At 45.4% G+C, this 22,472-nt stretch overlaps 1 protein-coding gene across 1 annotated transcript in view; it reads right to left on the bottom strand.

The window, feature by feature from the left end:
- Nucleotides 1-22,472, bottom strand: part of LOC138516908 (dedicator of cytokinesis protein 2-like) — a 2,920,848-nt gene that overhangs the window by 2,694,123 nt on the left and 204,253 nt on the right. Inside the window, exon 7 of the mRNA XM_069632364.1 lies at nt 1,164-1,299. Coding sequence (XP_069488465.1) covers nt 1,164-1,299 — 136 coding nt within the window. The remainder of the gene's footprint in view (nt 1-1,163; nt 1,300-22,472) is intronic.

The following is a 22,472-nucleotide window of genomic DNA, read 5'->3' as shown; positions in this document are numbered from 1 at the left end:
CATACTTCTCCAGGCATAGATACTGAATGGCCACAGCCACATAGTTCTCCAGGCATAGATACTGAATGGCCAAATAGTTCTCCAGGCATAGATACTGAATGGCCACATAGTTCACCAGGCATAGATACTGAAAGGCCACAGCCACATACTTCTCCAGGCATAGATACTGACGGCCATATACTTCTCCAGGCATAGATACTGAAAGGCCACAGCCACATACTTCTCCAGGCATTGAAACTGACAGCCACATACTTCTCCAGGCATAGATACTGAATGGCCACAGCCACATACTTCTCCAGGCATAGATACTGAAAGGCCACGCCCACATTCTTCTCCAGGCATAGATACTGACGGCCACATACTTCTCCAGACATAGATACTGAAAGGCCACAGCCACATACTTCTCCAGGCATCAGGCATAGATACTGAAAGGCCACAGCCACATACTTCTCCGGGCATAGATACTGAAAAGCCACAGCCACATACCTCTCCAGGCATAGATACTGAATGGCCACAGCCACATACTTCTCCAGGCATAGATACTGAAAAGCCACGGCCACATTCTTCTCCAGGCATAGATACTGAAAGGCCACAGCCACATACTTCTCCAGGCATAGATACTGAAAAGCCACGGCCACATTCTTCTCCAGGCATAGATATTGACGGCCACAGCCACATACTTCTCCAGGCATAGATACTGAAAAGTCACGGCCACATTCTTCTCCAGGCATAGATACTGACGGCCACATACTTCTCCAGGCATAGATACTGAAAGGCCACAGCCACGTACTTCTCCAGGCATCAGGCATAGATACTGAAAGGCCACAGACACATACCTCTCCAGGCATAGATACTGAAAAGCCACAGCCACATACCTCTCCAGGCATAGATACTGAATGGCCACAGCCACATACTTCTCCAGGCATAGATACTGAAAAGCCACAGCCACATTCTTCTCCAGGCATAGATACTGAAAGGCCACAGCCACATACTTCTCCAGGCATAGATACTGAAAAGCCACGGCCACATTCTTCTCCAGGCATAGATACTGAAAAGCCACGGTCACATTCTTCTCCAGGCATAGATATTGACGGCTACATACTTCTCCAGACATAGATACTGAAAGGCCACAGCCACATACTTCTCCAGGCATAGATACTCACAGCCTCCTCCCGGATGCGCTCACTGATGAGCTGCGTAGCTTGCTTGTGGGCTTGGAAGAGGTGAATGACGCTGGTTCTATCCGGGTCCAGGATGTTTCCATTTTCGTCCCTTACCACCAGATCCAGCTCCAGAATCCTGCACAATATAGCAATAGGAAGAATGAGAGCCTGCCACATGTGGTTCAGAAGAGAGATCTTCAGAAGAGGACATATTTCAACAGGTTGGAAGGGACGCACAGCCCTTTCTCCGCGCCTTCAGAAGGTCCAGCAGAGGCCACACAGAACAGGGTTCTGTTTATGTGAAAAACTCTTACTGGCTGATTATTGACAGAAACTACAAGTTCATCTCTGCCAATTAAATATATCACTCACTCACTCGCTCAATATAGCAGCTTAAAATCAGGTCCCGTTAGCAAACCTATTTTTTTATTTAATTATGTATTTATTTATAGTTGTATTTTAGTTCAAGTTAAGGTTTTACAACTTACATTATGTATACACACATTCTTACAAAACATATAATACAATTTTACAATATTAACCCTATAAATCATGACATCATCAATCAATAAAAATCATCCTACTCATTGTAAGTTACTCCCGGTTTGGCATACCTTAGAAAGTGCAATGTGACTCAGTGTTTAAACAGTATAACCAAAATTCCATGGTCTTAGTCGTATCATAGTTATGTACGAAATCAGCGAACTGTACCGTGTAAATTGGGCCCAATCGAGGACTCTCTGTTAAAACATGCTTAGCAGTTTCTAAGTTAGGACTATGCATACACATGCAGCATGTTATTTTATGTTTGGGTATTTCCCACTTTGCTCGCCATAATGCTCTGTCAGGGAACTGATTTGTACGCAGGAGTAGCCTAAATTTGCACACAATTGGATCAGGACACTTCAGGAGGTAGGGTTGAGGTCGCAAGTATGTGTGTACAATTCTCTCGACTCGCACAAAATTGTGTAGTCTTCTTAAATACTCGTAGTTTCATACCCAGTCGCACCTGCTAAGCCTTCTACCAAACGCTGCCTTCAATATGTTATCATTTCTACAGCGGGCAATTTCAAAGGACCAATTCAATTTTGAGTTTCATTTGTTTACATGCACTTTGTATCGATCTGTATCACCCCGGCTCCCTTGCGACTGGAGACTTTCTTGCAGTGGTTTCATCACCGGGCATTCTGGAAGAGTTAGAGCCTTCAGACAGTGGAGACCTCTACACAGTTGTACCATCGATTTAAGGGAGGTTAACCCTAGATCTAGTCGAACATATTGTATAGAACAAGATCGAGGTAATCTTAAAATTGTCGATTTTGTCTAGCCATCCCAAGTCTTTTACACCCGTGGCTTCCAGTCCATATAATACCACAGGGCCAAACCATTGTCTATATAGCATCGCTATACCTCCCATGGAGTAGCACGCATAGTGAAGTGCAAATCTAATTTGATCAGCTCTCCCGTTTGAACATGATGTTATGAGTTGTTATGTTTTACCCAAGCGGAAACTACTTTTGTTGTGGTGTCTAAACTAGATAGTAACCAGTAATTTTCAGGAAACAGCCTCTCCCCAGACTTATATAATGGTACTCAGATAGATCTCTTCCATGATAGTGGAACTTTTCCCTCTTTACACACCTTATTAAACAGCATTAGTAGTATTTCAGCCCAGATGTCTGGTTCTCCTTTCAACACTACGTCCGCTAGCCCTTTTGGGGCAGGGGCTCTAGAGTTGTTCAATTTGATTAGAATTCTCCTAATGTTGTTTAGTGTAAAGTTTAATGGCCATTCTTTATGGGTGGTCTTCCACAGCTGATCTGATGATAGCTCATATATTTTGGATTCAATGAACTTAACCCAAGTCTCTTCCATAATAGGGTTATTAATCTGTTGTGTGATCTTGCCCTGTGCTTTATTTAGTAATTTCCAAACGGAACTGGTGTTATTATCGTTTAAGTCCCCCATCATGTTAATGTTTTATTTCCATTTCTGCTTTCTTTTAATCCAATTTCTGAAAGGGTTCCCTAACCTTTGCATACGTTCCTTCACTTCCCAGGTGACTCCTCCGTCCTTTGCACCTCGCGTAATTCTTTTGCGAATTTTCTAATCGCAACCAAGATGTCAACATCAAAGTGCCTGTATTACTTTTTTCCGTGACAGTCAGGGGTCCCGGTTTTACCACCGCAATGTAGATAGATAGTTTCTTAAACAATAGTTCTATATCGTCGCTTTTTATTACTGTTGGTGTGTGCGGAGTATCATCTAAGATCTGCCGTATTTTTAGACACACCTTTGTGATATTCGCAGCTGACCATTTTATGCAATGTCCTCTATTATCGGGTGTTAAATACCAGGCCCCTGTCCTTCACTTTTCATATAGACATATTCAAATGCATACAGATAATAGCGTGGTCACTAAACAGAATGGGATGGACTTTAAAATCTTTCACATTTTGAAGGAGAAAAGTATTTGCACATAGTTTGTGTAACGTTGCATTTTTCTTGCCATAGAGCAACATGGGCCTATCAGTTGTTTCACTAAGGGCCCTACCGTACAAAGGCCATAGGTCCCCCTCGGCCATGAACTCACTCCATTCCATACCCTTGTTGTTTACCTGGGTGCATGACATATTTGTTGAGGCGATATTCTGGTATGTTCCTTCTAAAGAGGTAGTGCCACATTTTGCATTTAAATCGCCCCCAACTATTTCACTTCATTGTTTGGAGTTATCGTTATTAAAGCATCAATATGTACGAATATATCACTTGTGAGTTTTTTGTTGAGAGGGTTGTATACATTAATCACCAATATATTTGGAATATGGAACAATACCTTGGATTTGATTTGTACTGCTTGCACGTTGTCATTAGTGTCAACAGGGCCCACTCTATTGGACGAGAACCCTTGATTGACTCCAATGATCAGACCTACGTATGCCCGCCTCTTCGGGCCCCTTTTTGCTTTCACCTGATGTACAACATAACTGTCAATCTAGAATGTATTAATTAACCATGTCTCTTGTAACACGAACACTGGGTAAGACGTAACAACATTGAAAGAAAGGCATTTCCTTAACAAATGAGAGTGTTCCCTGGTGTTCCACGAAGCCAGTTTGAATTCTCATTCTTGCAGGCCGTCAATGTTTTGTGTTAAGGATTTCAGCCACTGTCGCCCTCTTAGGTTATCTAGACCTTCTGTCTTTGCAACTGCAGATTTTATTTGTATTGTTGTTTCACTCTGCTTTGTATCACTACAATGTGTGTAGCAGGGTCTGGTCAACACATTTGTTGACCAGACCCTGATCGCTTGATTACTTAGGTTTGATAACCTAAGTAATCAAGCGATTCGTATTGACTCCAGACTAGAGCAGCAGTGGCAGATAGTGCACAATGATTGCGCGACAATGCGCCACACACTCTTTTTATGAGTTCTACAAAATCAAAGTCACATGAATTCATAATCCAGTGGGGAGGTCTTTTCGGAAATAAGCACATCAGTGCTGCTCTCTTTGTATATTTTTAGATCATAGGTCCTTTTTTCTCTAATGAATACTGCACCCACCTTATTTGGATGGGTAACTGGCCTACTTCCATTTGAATCGTGTACCTGGGGACAAACTTTCTTACGGTTTGACTGGCCGGACTGTAGCTCCTTTGAGGAGATTTAGGCGGAGACTCTTGACTCTTGAAGGTCAGCATTACTAATGTTGTTTTCTTGGAGCAGCCCGCTAGTTAATGTTCCTGTGGTCTGTTGTCGACGTTTCGTTTTCCTGTTTCCCCTCTTCCTTGACTTTTTTGTCTTCTCACGAGAATCTACGACCAAAACAATTTTTCAATTTAGAGGTTGATGCGCGTCCTCCAGCTCCATGTTAGTAGAGTTTGGTTTCTCGTTGATTTTTTCTTTCAGTTTACGTAGTTTGTTCTTCCTACATCTCTGTTTGTGTGTTGGATATGTGAGGGGGACCCCATCTGATTGTTTATAATAGTAGACTGCCGTCCTCATCCTGGGTGTTGATGACAATCGGGGACGATCTGTCCACTTGTTCCTCACATTCCGACATAGTGAGGGAAACATCTCAATGAGTATTAGGCTTTAGTTGAGCGCCTAAGGAGTCTCATAGCTGGCTATGTCTCTGGGTCTCAGTGAATATATGGTCGCAACATTTTAAAATAATTTGTGTTGGGAAATGTAGTCGGCCATTTGGTATTTGCGTGTCCATTGCAAGGGAGTGTTCCACTCTCGTTTGATGTGTAACCGATCGTGCCTCTTCTTCGTCTGTCCCGAGTTGATCGATTTCCGCAGCCTCTTGTGCCTCTGAACACAGTAGAGGCAATGAATTGAATGTGGCTGGGAACAGAATCGGAGTGGTTGATAGTCGTCGCGTGCGTAGCGCTTGATAGTCGTTGCGTGCGTAGCGCTTGATAGTCGTCGCGTGCGTAGCGCTTCACCAGATTCATTCACCTTTTCAGGACTCATCGGTTCTGATGCAGTCTTCTTGCGGGTCTTGTTTGCTGTATTTCTGGTTGTGCCGCATAAACGATATCACAGGCCTAGCATCTATCTCTCTCAGAGAGGAACAATCCATTATACTAATGCCATTTTCTGTTGGTAGACTTCAGTTGGTTTACCTGTCTGTTGGACCTCCTTAGTTTTATCCCTAGGTTTAAAATAAGCAGTAATGTAACCTGCCTATTGAATTTCTTGGGGGATCTCTTTAAGTGCTGAGATCTGAGATTCCTGTGGCAATTCCGAGCCTCCTCTATTCACACATCTGCTCTCATCCCGCTCAGCTCTTCTGTTTCCGTTTGATTTCCCATATGGTTTTGCTTTGCGCAAGTTATAATGTGTATTCATGCACGGGACTTTACCAGGCATTATGTTAATTCACAGGAGGCTTTCCTTTCCGCTTTCGCGCTCCCGCCGCGGACAGCTGCAGACCACTTTCCACACTGCTTCACACGCACAGTGCTACGCGCATTCTGGAGCCTATTGAATGATTCTATACTCCGATACTGAGGCCCGCCTTCCTTCTAGTAGACACTGTAGACACACTCAGGTTTCGTGGTATAGAGGCAGAATGTCCTGCTGCAGGCTGCTTTCCACAATGCTTCACACGTGCAGCACTACGTGTACACTGGATCCTTTTGAATGTTTCTCTGCTCTGATATTGAGGCCAGCCTTCCTTCGAGTAGAAACTGTAGACACACTCAGGTTTCATGGCATAGAACTATCCATCAATAATAGTATCCGGCTCACAGTACCAGAACTATCAATCAATAATTGTATCAGGCTCACAGTACCAGAACTGTCCATCAATAATAGTATCCGGCTCACAGTACCGGAACTATCCATCAATAATAGTATCCGGCTCACAGTACCAGAACTATGAATCAATAATTGTATCAGGCTCACAGTACCAGAACTATCAATCAATAATAGTATCCAGGTCACACTACCAGAACTATCAGTCAATAATAGTATCCGGGTCACAGTACCAGAACTATCGTTCAATAATAGTATCTGAGTCATAGTACCAGAACTATCAGTCAATAATAGTATCCGGGTCGCAGTACCAGAACTATCAGTCAATAAAAGTATCCGGGTCACAGTACCAGAACTATCAGTCAATAATAGTATCCATCTCACAGTACCAGAACTATCAGTCAATAATAGTATCCGGGTCACAGTACCAGAACTATCAGTCAATAATAGTATCCATCTCACAGTACCAGAACTATCAGTCAATAATAGTATCCGGGTCGCAGTACCAGAACTATTAGTCAATAATAGTATCCATCTCACAGTACCAGAACTATCAGTCAATAATAGTATCCGGGTCACAGTACCAGAACTATCGTTCAATAATAGTATCTGAGTCACAGTACCAGAACTATCAGTCAATAATAGTATCCGGGTCGCAGTACCAGAACTATCAGTCAATAAAAGTATCCGGGTCACAGTACCAGAACTATCAGTCAATAATAGTATCCATCTCACAGTACCAGAACTATCAGTCAATAATAGTATCCGGGTCACAGTACCAGAACTATCAGTCAATAATAGTATCCATCTCACAGTACCAGAACTATCCATCAATAATAGTATCCGGGTCGCAGTACCAGAACTATCAGTCAATAATAGTATCCGGGTCGCAGTACCAGAACTATTAGTCAATAATAGTATCTGAGTCACAGTACCAGAACTATCAGTCAATAATAGTATCCGGGTCACACTACCAGAACTATCAGTCAATAATAATATCTGGGCCACAGTACCAGAACTATCCATCAATAATAGTATCCGGCTCACAGTACCAGAACTACTAGTATCCGGCTCACAGAATCAGAACTATCAATCAATAATAGTAACCGGGTCACAGTACCAGAACTATCAATCAATAATAGTATCCGGCTCACAGTACCAGAACTACTAGTATCCGGCTCATAGAATCAGAACTATCAATCAATAATAGTATCCGGGTCACAGTACAAGAACTATCAGTCAATAATAGTATCCCAGTCACAGTACCAGAACTATCTATCAATAATAGTATCTGGCACACAGAACCAGAACTATCAAACAACAATAGTATGCGGGTCACAGTACCGGAACTATCAATCAATAATAGTATCCGGCTCCCAGTACCAGAACTACTCGTATCCGGCTCACAGAATCAGAACTATCAATCAATAATAGTGTCCGGCTACCAGTACCAGAACTATCAATCAATAATAGTATGCGGGTCACAGTACCAGAACTATCAATCAATAATAGTATCCGGCTCCCAGTACCAGAACTACTCGTATCCGGCTCACAGAATCAGAACTATCAATCAATAATAGTGTCCGGCTACCAGTACCAGAACTATCAATCAATAATAGTATGCGGGTCACAGTACCAGAACTATCCATCAATAATAGTATCCGGCTCACAGTACCAGAACTACTAGTATCCGGCTCACAGAATCAGAACTATCAATCAATAATAGTGTCCGGCTACCAGTACCTGAACTATCAATCAATAATAGTATGCGGGTCACAGTACCAGAACTATCCATCAATAATAGTATCCGACTCACAGTACCAGAACTACTAGTATCCGGCTCACAGAATCAGAACTATCAATCAATAATAGTGCCCGGCTACCAGTACCAGAACTATCAATCAATAATAGTATCTGGGTCATAGTACCAGGCCATCCATCGATAATAATATCCGGCTCCCAGTACCAGAACTATTAATAAATAATAGTATCCGGCTCACAGAACCAGAACTATCAATCAATAATAGTATCCGGCTCACACTACTAGAACTATCCGTCAATAATAGTATCTGGCACACAGAACCAGAACTATCAATCAATAATAGTATCCGGCTCACACTACTAGAACTATCATTCAATAATAGTATCCATCGCACAGGACCAGAACTATCAATCAATAATAGAATCTGGTTCCCCTACCAGAACTATCAACCAATAGTAGTATCCAGCTCACAGTACCAGAACTATCGATCGATAATAGCATTCGAGTCACAGTGCCAGAACTATCCATCAATAATAGGGTCTTCAAGAGTAAAGGGATTTGCCAGGGGAGCAAAGTTAATCCTTTTAGATCTGTTTGGGTGCAAGACACCAAGGCAAGCTATTTCTCCCTTGCAGGAATTGCACTTTGCCAGTGTTTGTGCGTGAGGCTGGGAATAGGGGCCCATTCAACGTACCCTGTGCCAGGAACCCTGAACCAGTTTAGTCAAGACGTTAACTCAGGACATGGGTGCAGCCCTTTAAGTCTTGAAGGCCAGCGTTCAATCACGTTGTTTACAAGATTCCTTTTCACAGTGATAACAGTTATACCATGGAGGAGGATCTCTTCACTTTCAGTTTGGACATGCATTGGCAAAAGAAACAGTTTTGGCTTGTGTGCTGGCAGCGTTTGCTCATTTTGCAAGCGCCATTAGAATGTAACCACATGTCATAAAATGGCATCAACTTGCAAATAGTGGCAGTACATGTGCCTCTTATTGTAGTGTCTGGCAAAAGCCAAGATGAAAGCTAAAAAGTTTTTTTTTTCGATGTCTGTTTTAAAAATGTATTCAGTGCAAGGAACATGTACAAGGACACACATATTGCCTTTCAGAAGACTGCTTACAAAAATGACACAGGCATCACCATTAAAGAACAGAGCTAGCTAAAATATCACCCAGGTGTGTGTGCTTTGGGTGGGGAATGGCAGGTTACGGGCTGGAATGCCCGTAAGCACTAGCATGGCCATTGGCAGTAAAGGAGTGGGTAAGTGGCTATGTGCCACCATTCCTCACATCCCACTTCTCTATCCATCTTGACTACCCCTGCAATAGCTTAATTTTATAGATAGTGCTTACAGTGCCACCTAACCGCCAACAATAAAAAAAAAAAATCAGGTATGCCTTGGGGACCCATGCCAGGGGTGAGCAGGGTTCTGCCTGCAATATTAGCTTGCCCTGCATGCTTGTCCTCACCTTTAGATTCGAGGAGGAGAGATTTCTGTGGATAAAGGTTGACAGAGGCCTCCACCATCGTCTTTTCTATTGCTCGCCAGTTGGCATGTGCCCAGATTCTGACTGGTGGAAACTGACGGGCTATTTCTCTTCTTACACACACATTAGAGAACGTTTCAAGTTGACCTGCGAACAGATCAGACAGAAATGGGATGAGCCTAAGAGGGGGCAAAGTGCTGCCCAACTTAAGGACTGATGATATCAGGCAACAGCAAAACATTAAAGGGGCATTGCCCTTCTCTGCGGGACTGAATTGGCCTTCCTCTTTCTGAGGTCGATAAACAGAGCACCAATAAATCGTATAACGTTAGCATCTAGTATTAAAGTGCTTAGAAAAGCGAGAAATCCAACAGGAGACCCTATAAAAGAATATAATATGGTCTAGTCGCCCTTCAGACACCCACTATACCTCTTCTTTCATCTTTTTCCACATCTCTTTTTTTTCCTTCCCTCCTCTTTCCCTGTTCTCTCTTCACCTCCTCACTCGTTCCTTCTTCTCCTACCTTCTTTCTTCTTCCGTTCAACTTTAATTTGATGTTCTGTTTTCTTTCATCCCCTTTCGTATTCTTGTGTTTTGCTACACTGCCCGTTTTCCTTTCTTGCTGTTACTATGTGCTTCTCATCCTAAATATGTCCTTGTCTCTTCCTCATTTCTCTCTCTCTTCTGACTCTGCCACATCCTCTCTTGCGGCTGAAGGAAGGCAGCTAATCCTGAGGCCTGAGCTGCCGACGCCTGCGATGCTGTGGTCTGTGATGCTGAGTCCTTTCATGCTGCAGCCTGTAAGGCTGAGGCCTATAATGCTGAGGTCTGTGATGCTGAGTCCTTTCATGCTGCAGCCTGTAATGCTGAGTTCTATAATGATGAGGTTTGTAATGATGAGGTTTGTAATGTTGAGGCCTGTGATGCTGAGGTCTGTGATGCGGAGTCTGCTGATGCTGAGGTCTATAATGCTGAGGCCTGTGTTGCTGAGGCCTATAATGCTGAGGTCTGTGATGCTGAGGTCTATAATGCTGAGGCCTGTGTTGCTGAGGCCTATAATGCTGAGGTCTGTGATGCTGAGGTCTATAATGCTGAGGCCTGTGTTGCTGAGGCCTATAATGCTGAGGTCTGTGATGCTGAGGTCTGTGATGCTGAGGTCTGTGGTGCTGATGACTGTGATGCAGGAGCCAGTGATATTGAGGCTGTGATGCTGAGGTATGTGATGCTGAGTCCTTTAATGCTGCAGCCTGTAATGCTGAGGTCTGTGATGCAGAGTCCTTTCATGCTGCAGCCTGTAATGCTGAGTTCTATAATGATTAGTTTTGTAATGTTGAGGCCTGTGATGCTGGGGTCTGTGGTGCGGAGTCTGCTGATGCTGAGGTCTATAATGCTGAGGTCTGTGATACTGAGGTCTGTGATGCTGAGGTCTGTGATGCGGAGTCTGCTGATGCTGAGGTCTATAATGCTGAGGTCTGTGATGCTGAGGCTTGTAATGTTGAGGCCTGTGATGCTGAGGCCTATAATGCTGAGGTCTGTGATGCTGATGTCGGTGATGCTGAGGTCTGTGATGCTGAGGCCTTTAATGATGTCTCCTAACAGCCTTTTAGGCCCTGAACCGACGACTGCTGGATGCACGCAGCGTGTGTGCACTGTTTATAAAACAAAAGCACCACACCGCAAGACTCACTGACTGATCTGAGGCACGGTGGATACGCCCAGCCAATGTGCAACTGGGAAAGCCTCGTGACCTTGCACAGCATGCAGCGATCACACCTTCCACATGTCCACTACCACACAGCAGTGTAGCACTCACACTCCCTTCTCTTAGGCCTGTTGTCTACTGTACAGCAGTGCAGGGCACACACTCCCTGTTCCATGGGCTCCTGGCTACAGTACACCCAACCTGCAGCAGCACAACGCTCGCACTCTCTATTATAAGAGTGGTTTGATACTGAACCCTCAGTATAGAGCGGTGCGGCACCCACACTCCCTACTGGAAGAGCTGTTGGCTACTGTACACTCAGCCTGAAGTGACGCGAAGCCCACAATACCTTCTATAAAGACTGTTGGCAACAGTACACTCAGCGTATAGCAGTGCAATGCTCACACTCCTTATTATCAGGGCTGTTGGCTACTGTGCACTCATCATACAGCTGTGGGACACTCGCAGACCCCACTGTGAGGACTGATGGCTCCTGCACACTCACGATACAGCAGTGGAGGTCTCATAGTCGTTGACCTGAGGGCTGTTGGATACTCTACACGATGCACACTGACACTGGTGCAGACAGTGTGTGCCACGAGGTGCCCTCTTTCTCCCAGAGACGGATCTGCCATTCTATTAAGCTACTGCAAAGCAAACAGGGAGGGTCAGGTCCATACAGAGCATGCCAGCTAGGTTGTGTAGCTCTGGCTACAAGCACTGCAGGACCCACACTCTGGGTGCAGATGCCGGCTGACTGTGGACCATCTGAAAGACTTCACACATTGTGTGCGTTGAATCTGGATCGCACTGTCCAGACATAATTCACTGGCTGATTATGGGCGCCATTATATACGGCTGGCCTCTTACAGTACATTGAGTCTAATTAGATCTGCTGTTGAACAAATTACACAGGTTCCTCGTGTGGCGAGGGAGGGAGATTTATGCCCACTTACCGAGGCCCGGGACGCTGTGTCTGTTAATGCTCGGCGGAGCGTGGTGTCTGCTATTACCAAATGCGAGGCCCGCGGTCGCGCCCCACGCCTCCCTTCCGTGTATCTATACATTAGTAATTGCCTGCTTCTCCTGAGCGGTCTTTCATTGTTAACTGCTCACGGTAGCTACGTGGCCCCCCAACCCCTTAACAGAGATGTCCAGTCACAGCTCATCAATCTACAGGATGGGGTGATAGCGTAAGCAGTAGGGAGGTGGAGGCAGAAATGGCGGCCTGCTGGACTGTGCGGCCTGCGCGTTCCTTCCCTAAACTAAATGGTGGCCTCCTGGATCACGCGGCATGCCTGTTCCTTCCCTAAACTAAATGGCGGCCTCCTGGGCTGTGCTGCCTGCGCGTCCCTTCTCTACACTAAATGGCGGCCTCCTGGATCACGCGGCATACCTGTTCCTTCGCTATACTAAATAGTGGCCTCCTGGACCGTGTGGCCTGCGCGTCCCTTCCCTAAACTAAATGGCGGCCTCCTGGGCCGTGCGGCCTGCGCGTTCCATCCCTAAACTAAATGGCGGTCTCCTGGACCGTGCGGCCTGAGCGTTCCTTCCCTAAACTAAATAGTGGCCTCCTGGACCGTGCGGCCTGCGCGTCCCTTCCCTAAACTAAATGGCGGTCTCCTGGACCGTGCGGACTGCGTGTTCCTTCCCTTCACGAAATGGCGGTCTCCTGGACTGTGCGCCCTGCACGTTCCTTCCCTAAACTCAGTGCCTTGGTCTACTGGCACCGGTTCACATGCTGTGTAAGAAGCTGTGGGATGGCTAAACCCTTCCATACTGGTGGCACCATTGCCTATCCTTACACACAGCCCCATTGCTCCACACCACATGCACCCCATTGCCCACCTATGCCTGCACCACCATTCCCATCTGTGAGACACCACTATCGAACCGCTGCTGACTATTCATGCACACACCACCATGACTCTCACACATTTACTTGAAGGGGTTGGTTACCAGACTTCTACCACAGACTACCTGGGGTCCTCCACAAAATCACCATGTTGTTTCTACTTTTAGGGTGGTCCCTCTTTAAGGTGGGCCTGTATGGGCTAAATCGACACATAGAGGCACCCTGGATAGAGTGATATATAAGTGCAGTCATTCCATGCCCGCATGTGGAGCAGTCTGCCATACTTCCCCGGGTCATAAAATCGTCTCTCCCAAAGCAGCTGTTTAGCTTGGACATACTTTCCCCCACTCTACCCCAGTGCCCAGAAGTTACATTGAATGAAAGTCTAGAATCATATTCTGATACAGACCCATGCTCCCATCTTCCCCCCAGATTCAGCCACCTAATCATTAGTCCTCAGTGAAAGCCTCGATGCGAAAGGATGCGGTGCGAGATCAGACCTCTGAGTCCATTATTCATAGTAGATCCAACCCTGTTTATTGATGAAAAAAAAATGAATTAATCTGATGGATTTGTTGTTTATGGTGATATTTTATGAGGAAACATTGAGGCAGAAATAGCATAGACATGTGGACACGTCATTTATCTGCATATCGCTTAATATGGGAAGGTGGTAAAAAGGGGACTGGGGGGGTGAATATGTTCAATTCTGTTTTGTGGGTAAATTGTCAGATTCTAGGAAAAATGTGTCCAGTCAACCAATATTGTCTGCTGTACAGAATTGACGGTTTGGGGCCTTTTACCAACCAACAATTCAATATCCAAATTTTGCTTGTGAAAAAACAAAAATGTGGGCAGGTAATTGGGTGTTTTGCCCCCTTTACATTTCTTTTGTTCACCAAAATTGCGTTTTTGTTCGCAGTGTTTCTGACAGCACAAAATTACATTTCGAGTTAAAAAAATAATAATTCTGCCCCATGTAAGTCAGAAAATGTGGAACACCACCCAGCCTTGCAGTATAGAATTGTTGGCGATACCTTTGCTCTCCCTTAGTGGTAATATGTGCAGCAACAGTGTTACCACATTTTTTACCACTTTCTGCGATACTTTAAAGGTGGTCCTAAACGTGCCCCTTGCTAGAAAGACCCGGAGTTTACCATCTTCACACATTTGCCACCTCGAACCTTTCCAAATGCTGCAAAGCGCTAAAAAGTGAGAACTTGTGTTCTGCAAGGAACACCCACTTCACGAAAGAGTTCCCACCTCCATCAGGACTGCTTCTCCCCAAAGTTCCCAGACAAAACCAGGGGAAGCGAGTCCTGGGGTGCCAAGGGTCTAGCCTAATAAAAATACAATACCAATACTTGGTCCTCGCAAGACAGCTTGCAGTGCCTACATGTGTTGTCCGGGGCAGAGCTGAAAGGTACGTGCTTCCTGCCGACATAGGGCCAGCCTGCACATCAAATGTTCAAATCCAACCATACCCTAAACCTTTAACCCTTCAACTGCTGGGGTGTTATGTTATGAGCATGCTCGCGCTCTGCACTTTAAAGGTTGACACATGTGGTAATCACCTCTGTTTAGAAAAACCTTCATGAACCACTGGATACAAGCAGCAGATTGCTCTAAGAGACTAAGGGCTATCGCCTGCTTCTTTTTCAGCAAAGGGCCTTCTATCGGTGCGTCCATACTTGTGAACATGTTAGAGTCCAGGCTGGCCTGCTAGTCACTGCCCATGGAGGGGTCACTGCATCGGTCCTAGAACTGCCACCATGTGATGGAAACCGCTGGAGCTGCCTTCTCTTGCTGTAGCCTCAACACTAGGTGTTGGTCTTTGCTGAGAGTCATCTCCACTCTGGAATATCAGATGCCAGTCTGATCCAGGTAGGCCATCCCCCCTGGCAGAGGTTTCTACTGCAGCAGCCATCTTACTGTCCATACTAGGGGCAAGAGGGCTCCACATCTCCAAGTGCGTCCCTCCTCAGTGAGTTTCTACAATCCAGCCCATGTCTTCCACACTACAGAGTTCCCCTAGCGCTGTGTCTTCCACACTGCAGAGTTCACCAAGTGCTGCATCTTCCACACTGCAGAGTTCCCCTAGCGCTGTGTCTTCCACACTGCAGAGTTCACCTAGCGCTGCGTCTTCCACACTGCAGAGTTCACCTAGCGCTGCGTCTTCCACACTGCAGAGTTCACCTAGCGCTGTGTCTTACACACCTCAGAGTTCACCTAGCACTGTATCTTATTTCACCTAGCACTGTGTCTTCCACACTGCAGAGTTCACCTAGCGCTGCGTCTTCCACACCACAGAGTTCACCTAGCGCTGTGTCTTCCACACTACAGAGTTCACCTAGCGCTGCATCTTCCACACTGCAGAGTTCACCTAGCGCTGCGTCTTCCACACTGCAGAGTTCCCCTAGCGCTGTGTCTTCCACACTGCAGAGTTCACCTAGCGCTGTGTCTTCCACACTGCAGAGTTCACCTAGCGCTGTGTCTTACACACCTCAGAGTTCACCTAGCACTGTATCTTCCTTCACCTAGCGCTGTGTCTTCCACACTGCAGAGATCACCTAGCGCTGTGTCTTCCACACTACAGAGTTCACCTAGCGCTGTGTCTTCCACACTGCAGAGTTCACCTAGCGCTGCGTCTTCCACACCATAGAGTTCACCTAGCGCTGTGTCTTACACACCTCAGAGTTCACCTAGCACTGTATCTTCCTTCACCTAGCGCTGTGTCTTGTAAATTTGAACCTCTGCACATCCGACAATACCGAGGCCTGTGTGGTGAAGCTTGGACTGGCCCTGGTGGTTTATTTTTAAATCGATTATATATTTCACTCAGCTCCATAAGAGCACGTGGAAGGGCTAAATGATATGTATGTATTGTAAAAAGTATCAGGTGATATCTTAGTAAAAATAGGGACTGGCCTGCATAATAGGCCAGGCCGTCATTATGCATATGCCGATGGGGGAAAGAGTGAGTCATGGATGGATTACAGCTTGTGCTGCACGGCCATGTTCCACGTTTGCAGGGGGTGAGGAGGGAAGACCTCCAGCACTCACTTGGAGGATTCTCCACCATATTATCACCAATCACAGGTGAAAAGACCACAGGAGATAGTTCAACCAAAGCAGAAATGGAGCACAGGGTGGCGCCATGTTTGGGAATAACACCGCCACTTATCATTTGCTGGATTCGACTGGTACTAACACTATTTTAATTTGGTTGTATTTTTGACATATGCATAATGGTGGCTAGATTCTGGTGTTAGGCTTCCAATGCCAGCGGGCATGGACTTTACGTATTTCCTCTGCAAAGCCTAAATGCATTGGATCCTAAGTAATAAGCCTGGTGGCTAACCCCTCATGCCACCCCCGGGATCCTCCCTCAAGGAGCAACAAGGGATTTGCTCAAGAGGTGGCGATGGAACCGCCCGCCCGCCTGCCCCAAGGTACCAGTGTGACAAAGCTCAGCGTTCTCACCTGTGGCCACTATATCGATTCTGCCCCTGGATGGGTAGACCACACGGAGTGCCTGGATCAGACTGGGGCTTTCCCGCCTCAGCTATTCTAATGGTGCCTGCAGCCCCTTCTGCGAAGCCTCCAGAGGCTGCGAGAGGGCCTTGGGCATTGGGAACTTAGCTATGGTACTGGCCTCTAGTTATAAGGTGCAAACACGTCAAGGCCATCTGGATGGCTTCCCAAGCCTTTTGCAGTAGCGACCCACCCGTACTCCAGGGCAAAGTGTTACGCTACTTTCCAATGCAGCTGCTTTGCCCAAAACATGTAAAGAGAATACATTATGGAGGCAGGCACTTCTCAGTTATGGGAGCACTTTTGTGGAGCAGTCTACTAGCTAAGGAAGGTATTCATGTCACGATTCGACTGATCTGACTATTCTACGCAGTAGCAGCCAATAGGCTATTCCTTTCTTTTCTATGTAGTAACAGCCAATAGGCTATTCCTTTCTTTTCTATGTAGTAACAGCCAATAGGTTATTCCTTTCTTTTCTATGTAGTAACAGCCAATAGGCTATTCCTTTCTTTTCTATGTAGTAACAGCCAATAGGCTATTCCTTTCTTTTCTATGTAGTAACAGCCAATAGGTTATTCCTTTCTTTTCTATGTAGTAACAGCCAATAGGCTATTCCTTTCTTTTCTATGTAGTAACAGCCAATAGGCTATTCCTTTCTTTTCTATGCAGCAACAGCCAATGGGTTATTCCTTTCTCATTACCATCTTTATTAGCAATGTTTACAAGACATTCATTAGAACCACACGGAACATCATGTCTATGTCAGGCGTCCACGCCCAACGTCATATCTATGTCAGACACAAGGGATATCATGGGAAACCTTATTTAACAAATAACAAGAGCATGACTGATGTTTATTTACATCGAGGGTATTGCAGACAATAAGTGTAGTGACTACCGTAGCTATCCTACCGCCAGCCATGGGGCAAGGAACATGGAGAAAGGTAATGGCGCTTCCTCTTGCAGGAAATCATCACTGATATCTTATATTTGCTGTTCCTCTCATTCACAGGTAGCAATGACGGCTGCCATCAGAGGTGGCACAAACGCCTGGCAAAGGTTGGTCCACTTAATCAGGGGTGTCACCGATTACTTCCAATGGCTACTCTACTAAATCAGACGTGTTATTGATGACTGCCTAAGGTTGTGCTACTGAACCAATCGTGTCACTGATGACTGCCAAAGTCTACTCTACTGAATGAGATTTGTCACTGATGACTGCCAAAGTCGACTCTACTGAAGCAGATATGTCACTTATGACTGCCAAAGCCTTGCACACTATATAAGGGGTATCATTGATGACTAGCTATGGCTCCTTAACTGAATTAGAGGTGTCACTGAGGACAAAAAATTGATTCACTGAAACAGTGATGTCACTGATGACTGCCAATGGCTGTTCCACTGAATAAGATGTGTCACTGATGACTGCCAAAGTCTTGTCGACTGGAACAGAGGTGTTACAGCTGGCAGTGGCTTTCCCAATGAATCAGATGTGTCACTGATGACTGTCAATTGCTGCTTCCTGCTTTTGAGGTGTCACTGATAACTGGCAGAGGTTAACTAAATCAGAGGTGTCACTGATAACTGGCAGAGGTTGTTTAACTAAATCAGAGGTGTCACTGATAATTGGTATAGGTTGTTTAACTAAATCAGAGGTGTCACTGATGACTGCAAAGTCTACTCTACTGAATCAGATATGTCACTGATGACTGCCAAAGTCTTGTACACTATATCAGGGGTATCATTGATGACTCGCTATGGCTCCTTCACTGAATTAGAGGTGTCACTGATGGCAAACAAGGGATTCACTGAATCGGAGATGTCACTGATGACTGCCAGGGGCTGCTCTACCGAATCAAATGTGTCACTGATGACTGCCAAATGCTTGTCCTCTGAATCAGACGACTGGCTGATCACTGATGACTGGCTATGGCTGTTCCATTGCATCAGAGGTGACACTGATGACTGCCAAAGTCTTGTCCATTGAACCAGAGGACTGGATGATCACTGATAATTGGCTATGGCTGTTCCACTGAATCCGAGGTATCACTGGTGACAACCAATGGATCCTCTGAAACAGTGATGACACTGATGACTTCCAATGGCTGTTCCACTGAATCCGAGGTATCACTGGTGACAACCAATGGATCCTCTGAAACAGTGATGACACAGATGACTTCCAATGGCTGTTCCACTGAATAAGATGTGTCACTGATGGCTGCCAAAGTCTTGTCCACTGGAACAGAGGTGTTACTGGCTGGCAGTGGCTTTCCCAATGAATCAGAGGTGTCACTGATGACTGTCAATTTCCGCTTCCTGCATTTGAGGTGTCACTGATAATTGGTAGAGGTTGTTTAACTAAATCAGAGGTGTCACTGATAACTGCAATGGCTGCTCTAATGAATGAAATGTATAATTGGTGACAGCCAAAGGCTGTTCCACTGAATCAGAGGTGTTATTGATGACTGCCATTGTCTGCTCTACTGAATCTGATATGTCACTGATGACTGCCAAAGTCTCATCCATTGAATCAGTGATGTCACTGATGACTGCCAATGGATGCCCCACTGAATAAGAAGAGTGACTAATGGCTGTCAATGTTCTACTGAATCAAGTGTCACCAATGACTGCCAATCAATGCTTGACAGAATCAGAGATGCCATCTGGACTGACATTGTCTAGTCCTTTCATTCAGAGGTGTCACTGCTGGTAGCACAAGAACTCTGTTTTCAGTTTGTATTGTCACTGACTTCATTTAAATGAATGCATCTGCGTGAGAGGGTGGGGATATCAAGGGCTCATTCTGGGCAGAAAGGGCTGCTCTGTTTAGGTTTGGGAGATCTATAAGTCACATTGCTTTGACAATTCTAGATATATTGCTTTAATTGCGAATAGGCTGTTTTTTAAAACCTACAGAAGTCTGGGAAATCCAAGCTCTCATATATTACAGAATGTCTGTCTTATTTTGCACACAGAAACTCAGTACACAGTGTACCCTTGTCTGGTTTCTTCACAGTTGATCCCCCGTAATTTCATCTTTTTCAGGGTAAAGCACAAGGCCCATGGGTGATGTTACATAAACCGGTGCAAGTCGAAAAACAACCTCAATTAATGTATTCATACTTTACAACGCGCTTAATACCGGAGACCAGTCTCTAAGCGTGGGACAGGGATTGAAACCTGCGTTGCTCTGCCTTGTCTTGCTTCCAAGACAAACGTGTTGTCACTGAGGTATCCTCCCGGTCCAATCCTTGCTCCGCTTTTTTGCACTATGGCAATCGACTGGGACCAGGACAACCTTTGTCCTGTCGCTGTATGCACTTGCGCCAGTGCAACGTGTGACACCATCCCAGGTGTTCTAAGAAGGCGTCCGGTAGGAACCACCGCCAGAATCTTCCAAAGGCGCCCAATTAGGCTATCCAGTTAGCGCTGTAAGAGTAAACAAAAGCACAACCCATGATCCACAAATCAGTAATGGCTTTGCCCAGCGTTGGGTGCGCAGGAACCGCAAAGCCAATGTACTAGCCCCGACATGCCATCAATGCAGCGCTGCACAACCACATCCATTGCCGGTCACCGCTGTTGCACCCCAGCATCAGTCTGTCTCGGAACGGATTAGTGGGGAGCGTTGGGGACATTTGTGTGAGGCCCAGAGACTATTGGTCCCAAAAATGAGATGTTAGGGGATGCAATCTGCTTGCTTCATCAGCAGCCGCAAACAGGGCCTTAGTACAAGTTTGACGGTGCAGTAAAAACGTAGTGGTAATTCTGCTCCCACCACTTTTTGTGGCAGCAGTGGAATTACCACTGTTTTGACTACACTGCCGAATTCTGAGTTTGGAGGAAAAGTGGAGGATTTGGAGGTAAATCCTCCACTTTCACTCCAAAAATCTGAAGAATTACCACAGCACTTGTGGTAATTCCACCAAAATCCCCATGGGGTTCCATGGACTCCAAAAATGGGGATTTACACTGCTCTGCCAGCACTTGTAATCCCGCAGTAAATCTGCAGGACCAAGTAGCTGTAACAGTAATCGTGTTTGGCGGTAATTCTGCAGATTTACCACCAAAATACAGTGAAAATCGTAAAGAGGTTCACAGAAAAAATCACCCACTCTGCTTCCCCAGACAGTGGGATTAAAAGCATTTTTTCCAAATGGATATTGGAAACATTCAGTTTCTCCAGTGGTAATGACAGTGCTCAGGAGCTTGTATGGAGCCTCCGACAATGTGTTTCCAAAGTCATAAAAACATGTTGATTTCACAAAAAGGAGCAAAAACACTTTAATGCAATTCTGGTCTCCCTCAGATATTGTTGAAACAGATGGGGCTCCCGAGACACAACTGCAATTTTATTTTGAAAGAAAATAAAGAAATACATAGAGTTAAATACACTTCATGACTAGTTCAACTTCTTAATATACATGATTTCAGAGACTGGTGGAGAAGGACTTGAGGAGATTGCCTGCAGAATTCAGAAGAACTGTGCAATTTTAAGCACTTATAGTCCAGCTTGTCAGTCCTACAGTTTAGAGATACAATATGATAGAATGTTGCTGGGAAGCTATGAAGTGAATTTTAAAAGCACTTAGGTTTAGGCGAAATTGCTCCACAAAAAGCATGTGAGTTCCTCTGGGCGATTATAAAAATAATGTCATGTCCATTTACATGCAGTTTACAAAAAGTATGTGGTGTGGTGTTTTGAGAACAACTGGAACGATTCACATTTTCAGGAGGTTTGTCCAGGTTGAACACAGCAGGTTTTTCCTAAGGATCGACCTTGCGTCTGTACAAGTGAGTAGAAGATCTGGACTGGAAATGTTTGGCATTTGAAGACACAAGAGTGGTTTAGGCGTATTAGAGAAGAGGACTAGGATAGTGTACGCTAGAGTAGAAATAAATTGATAACGTGGCTTAGGTAGAGTTAGCGCATACATTTGAAAAATGTTGGTGAGGGCTGGGGGGCTACTTCTATAGTACAAGGCCAAAGTACTGAGAACCCCGGATGCATTTAGAAGGTGTAGGAGAAGGCCAAAGCACTCAGGACACCACGTGCATTAACTAGGTGTAGGAGAAGGCCAAAGCACTCAGGACACCACGTGCATTAACTAGGTGTAGGAGAAAGCCAAAGCACTCAGGACACCATGTGCATTAGCTTGGTGTAGGAGAAAGCCAAAGCACTCAGGACACCACGTGCATTAACTAGGTGTAGGAGAAGGCCAAAGCACTCAGGACACCACGTGCATTAACTAGGTGTAGGAGAAGGCCAAAGCACTCAGGATCCCATGTGCACTAACTAGGTGGAGGAGAAGTGCAAAGCACTCAGGACCCCACATGCATTAACTAGGTGGAGGAGAAGACCACAGCATTCAGGATCCCATATGCACTAACTAGGTGTAGGAGAAGGCCAAAGCACTCAGGATCCCATGTGCACTAACTAGGTGGAGGAGAAGTGCAAAGCACTCAGGACCCCACATGCATTAACTAGGTGGAGGAGAAGGCCACAGCATTCAGGATCCCATGTGCATTAACTAGGTGTAGGAGAAGGCCAAAACCCTCAGGATCATGCATGCATTAACTAGGTGTAGGAGAAGGACAAAGCACTCAGGATCCCATGTGCATTAACTAGGTGTAGGAGAAGGCCAAAACCCTCAGGATCATGCGTGCATTAACTAGGTGTAGGAGAAGGCCAAAACCCTC

Source organism: Ambystoma mexicanum, chromosome 6q, assembly GCF_040938575.1.
Source record: "Ambystoma mexicanum isolate Mex_15411 chromosome 6q, UKY_AmexF1_1, whole genome shotgun sequence".
Taxonomy (NCBI): domain Eukaryota; kingdom Metazoa; phylum Chordata; class Amphibia; order Caudata; family Ambystomatidae; genus Ambystoma; species Ambystoma mexicanum.
The sequence above is the reverse complement of the archived record's forward strand: the minus strand, read 5'-3'. Positions and strand labels throughout refer to the sequence as shown.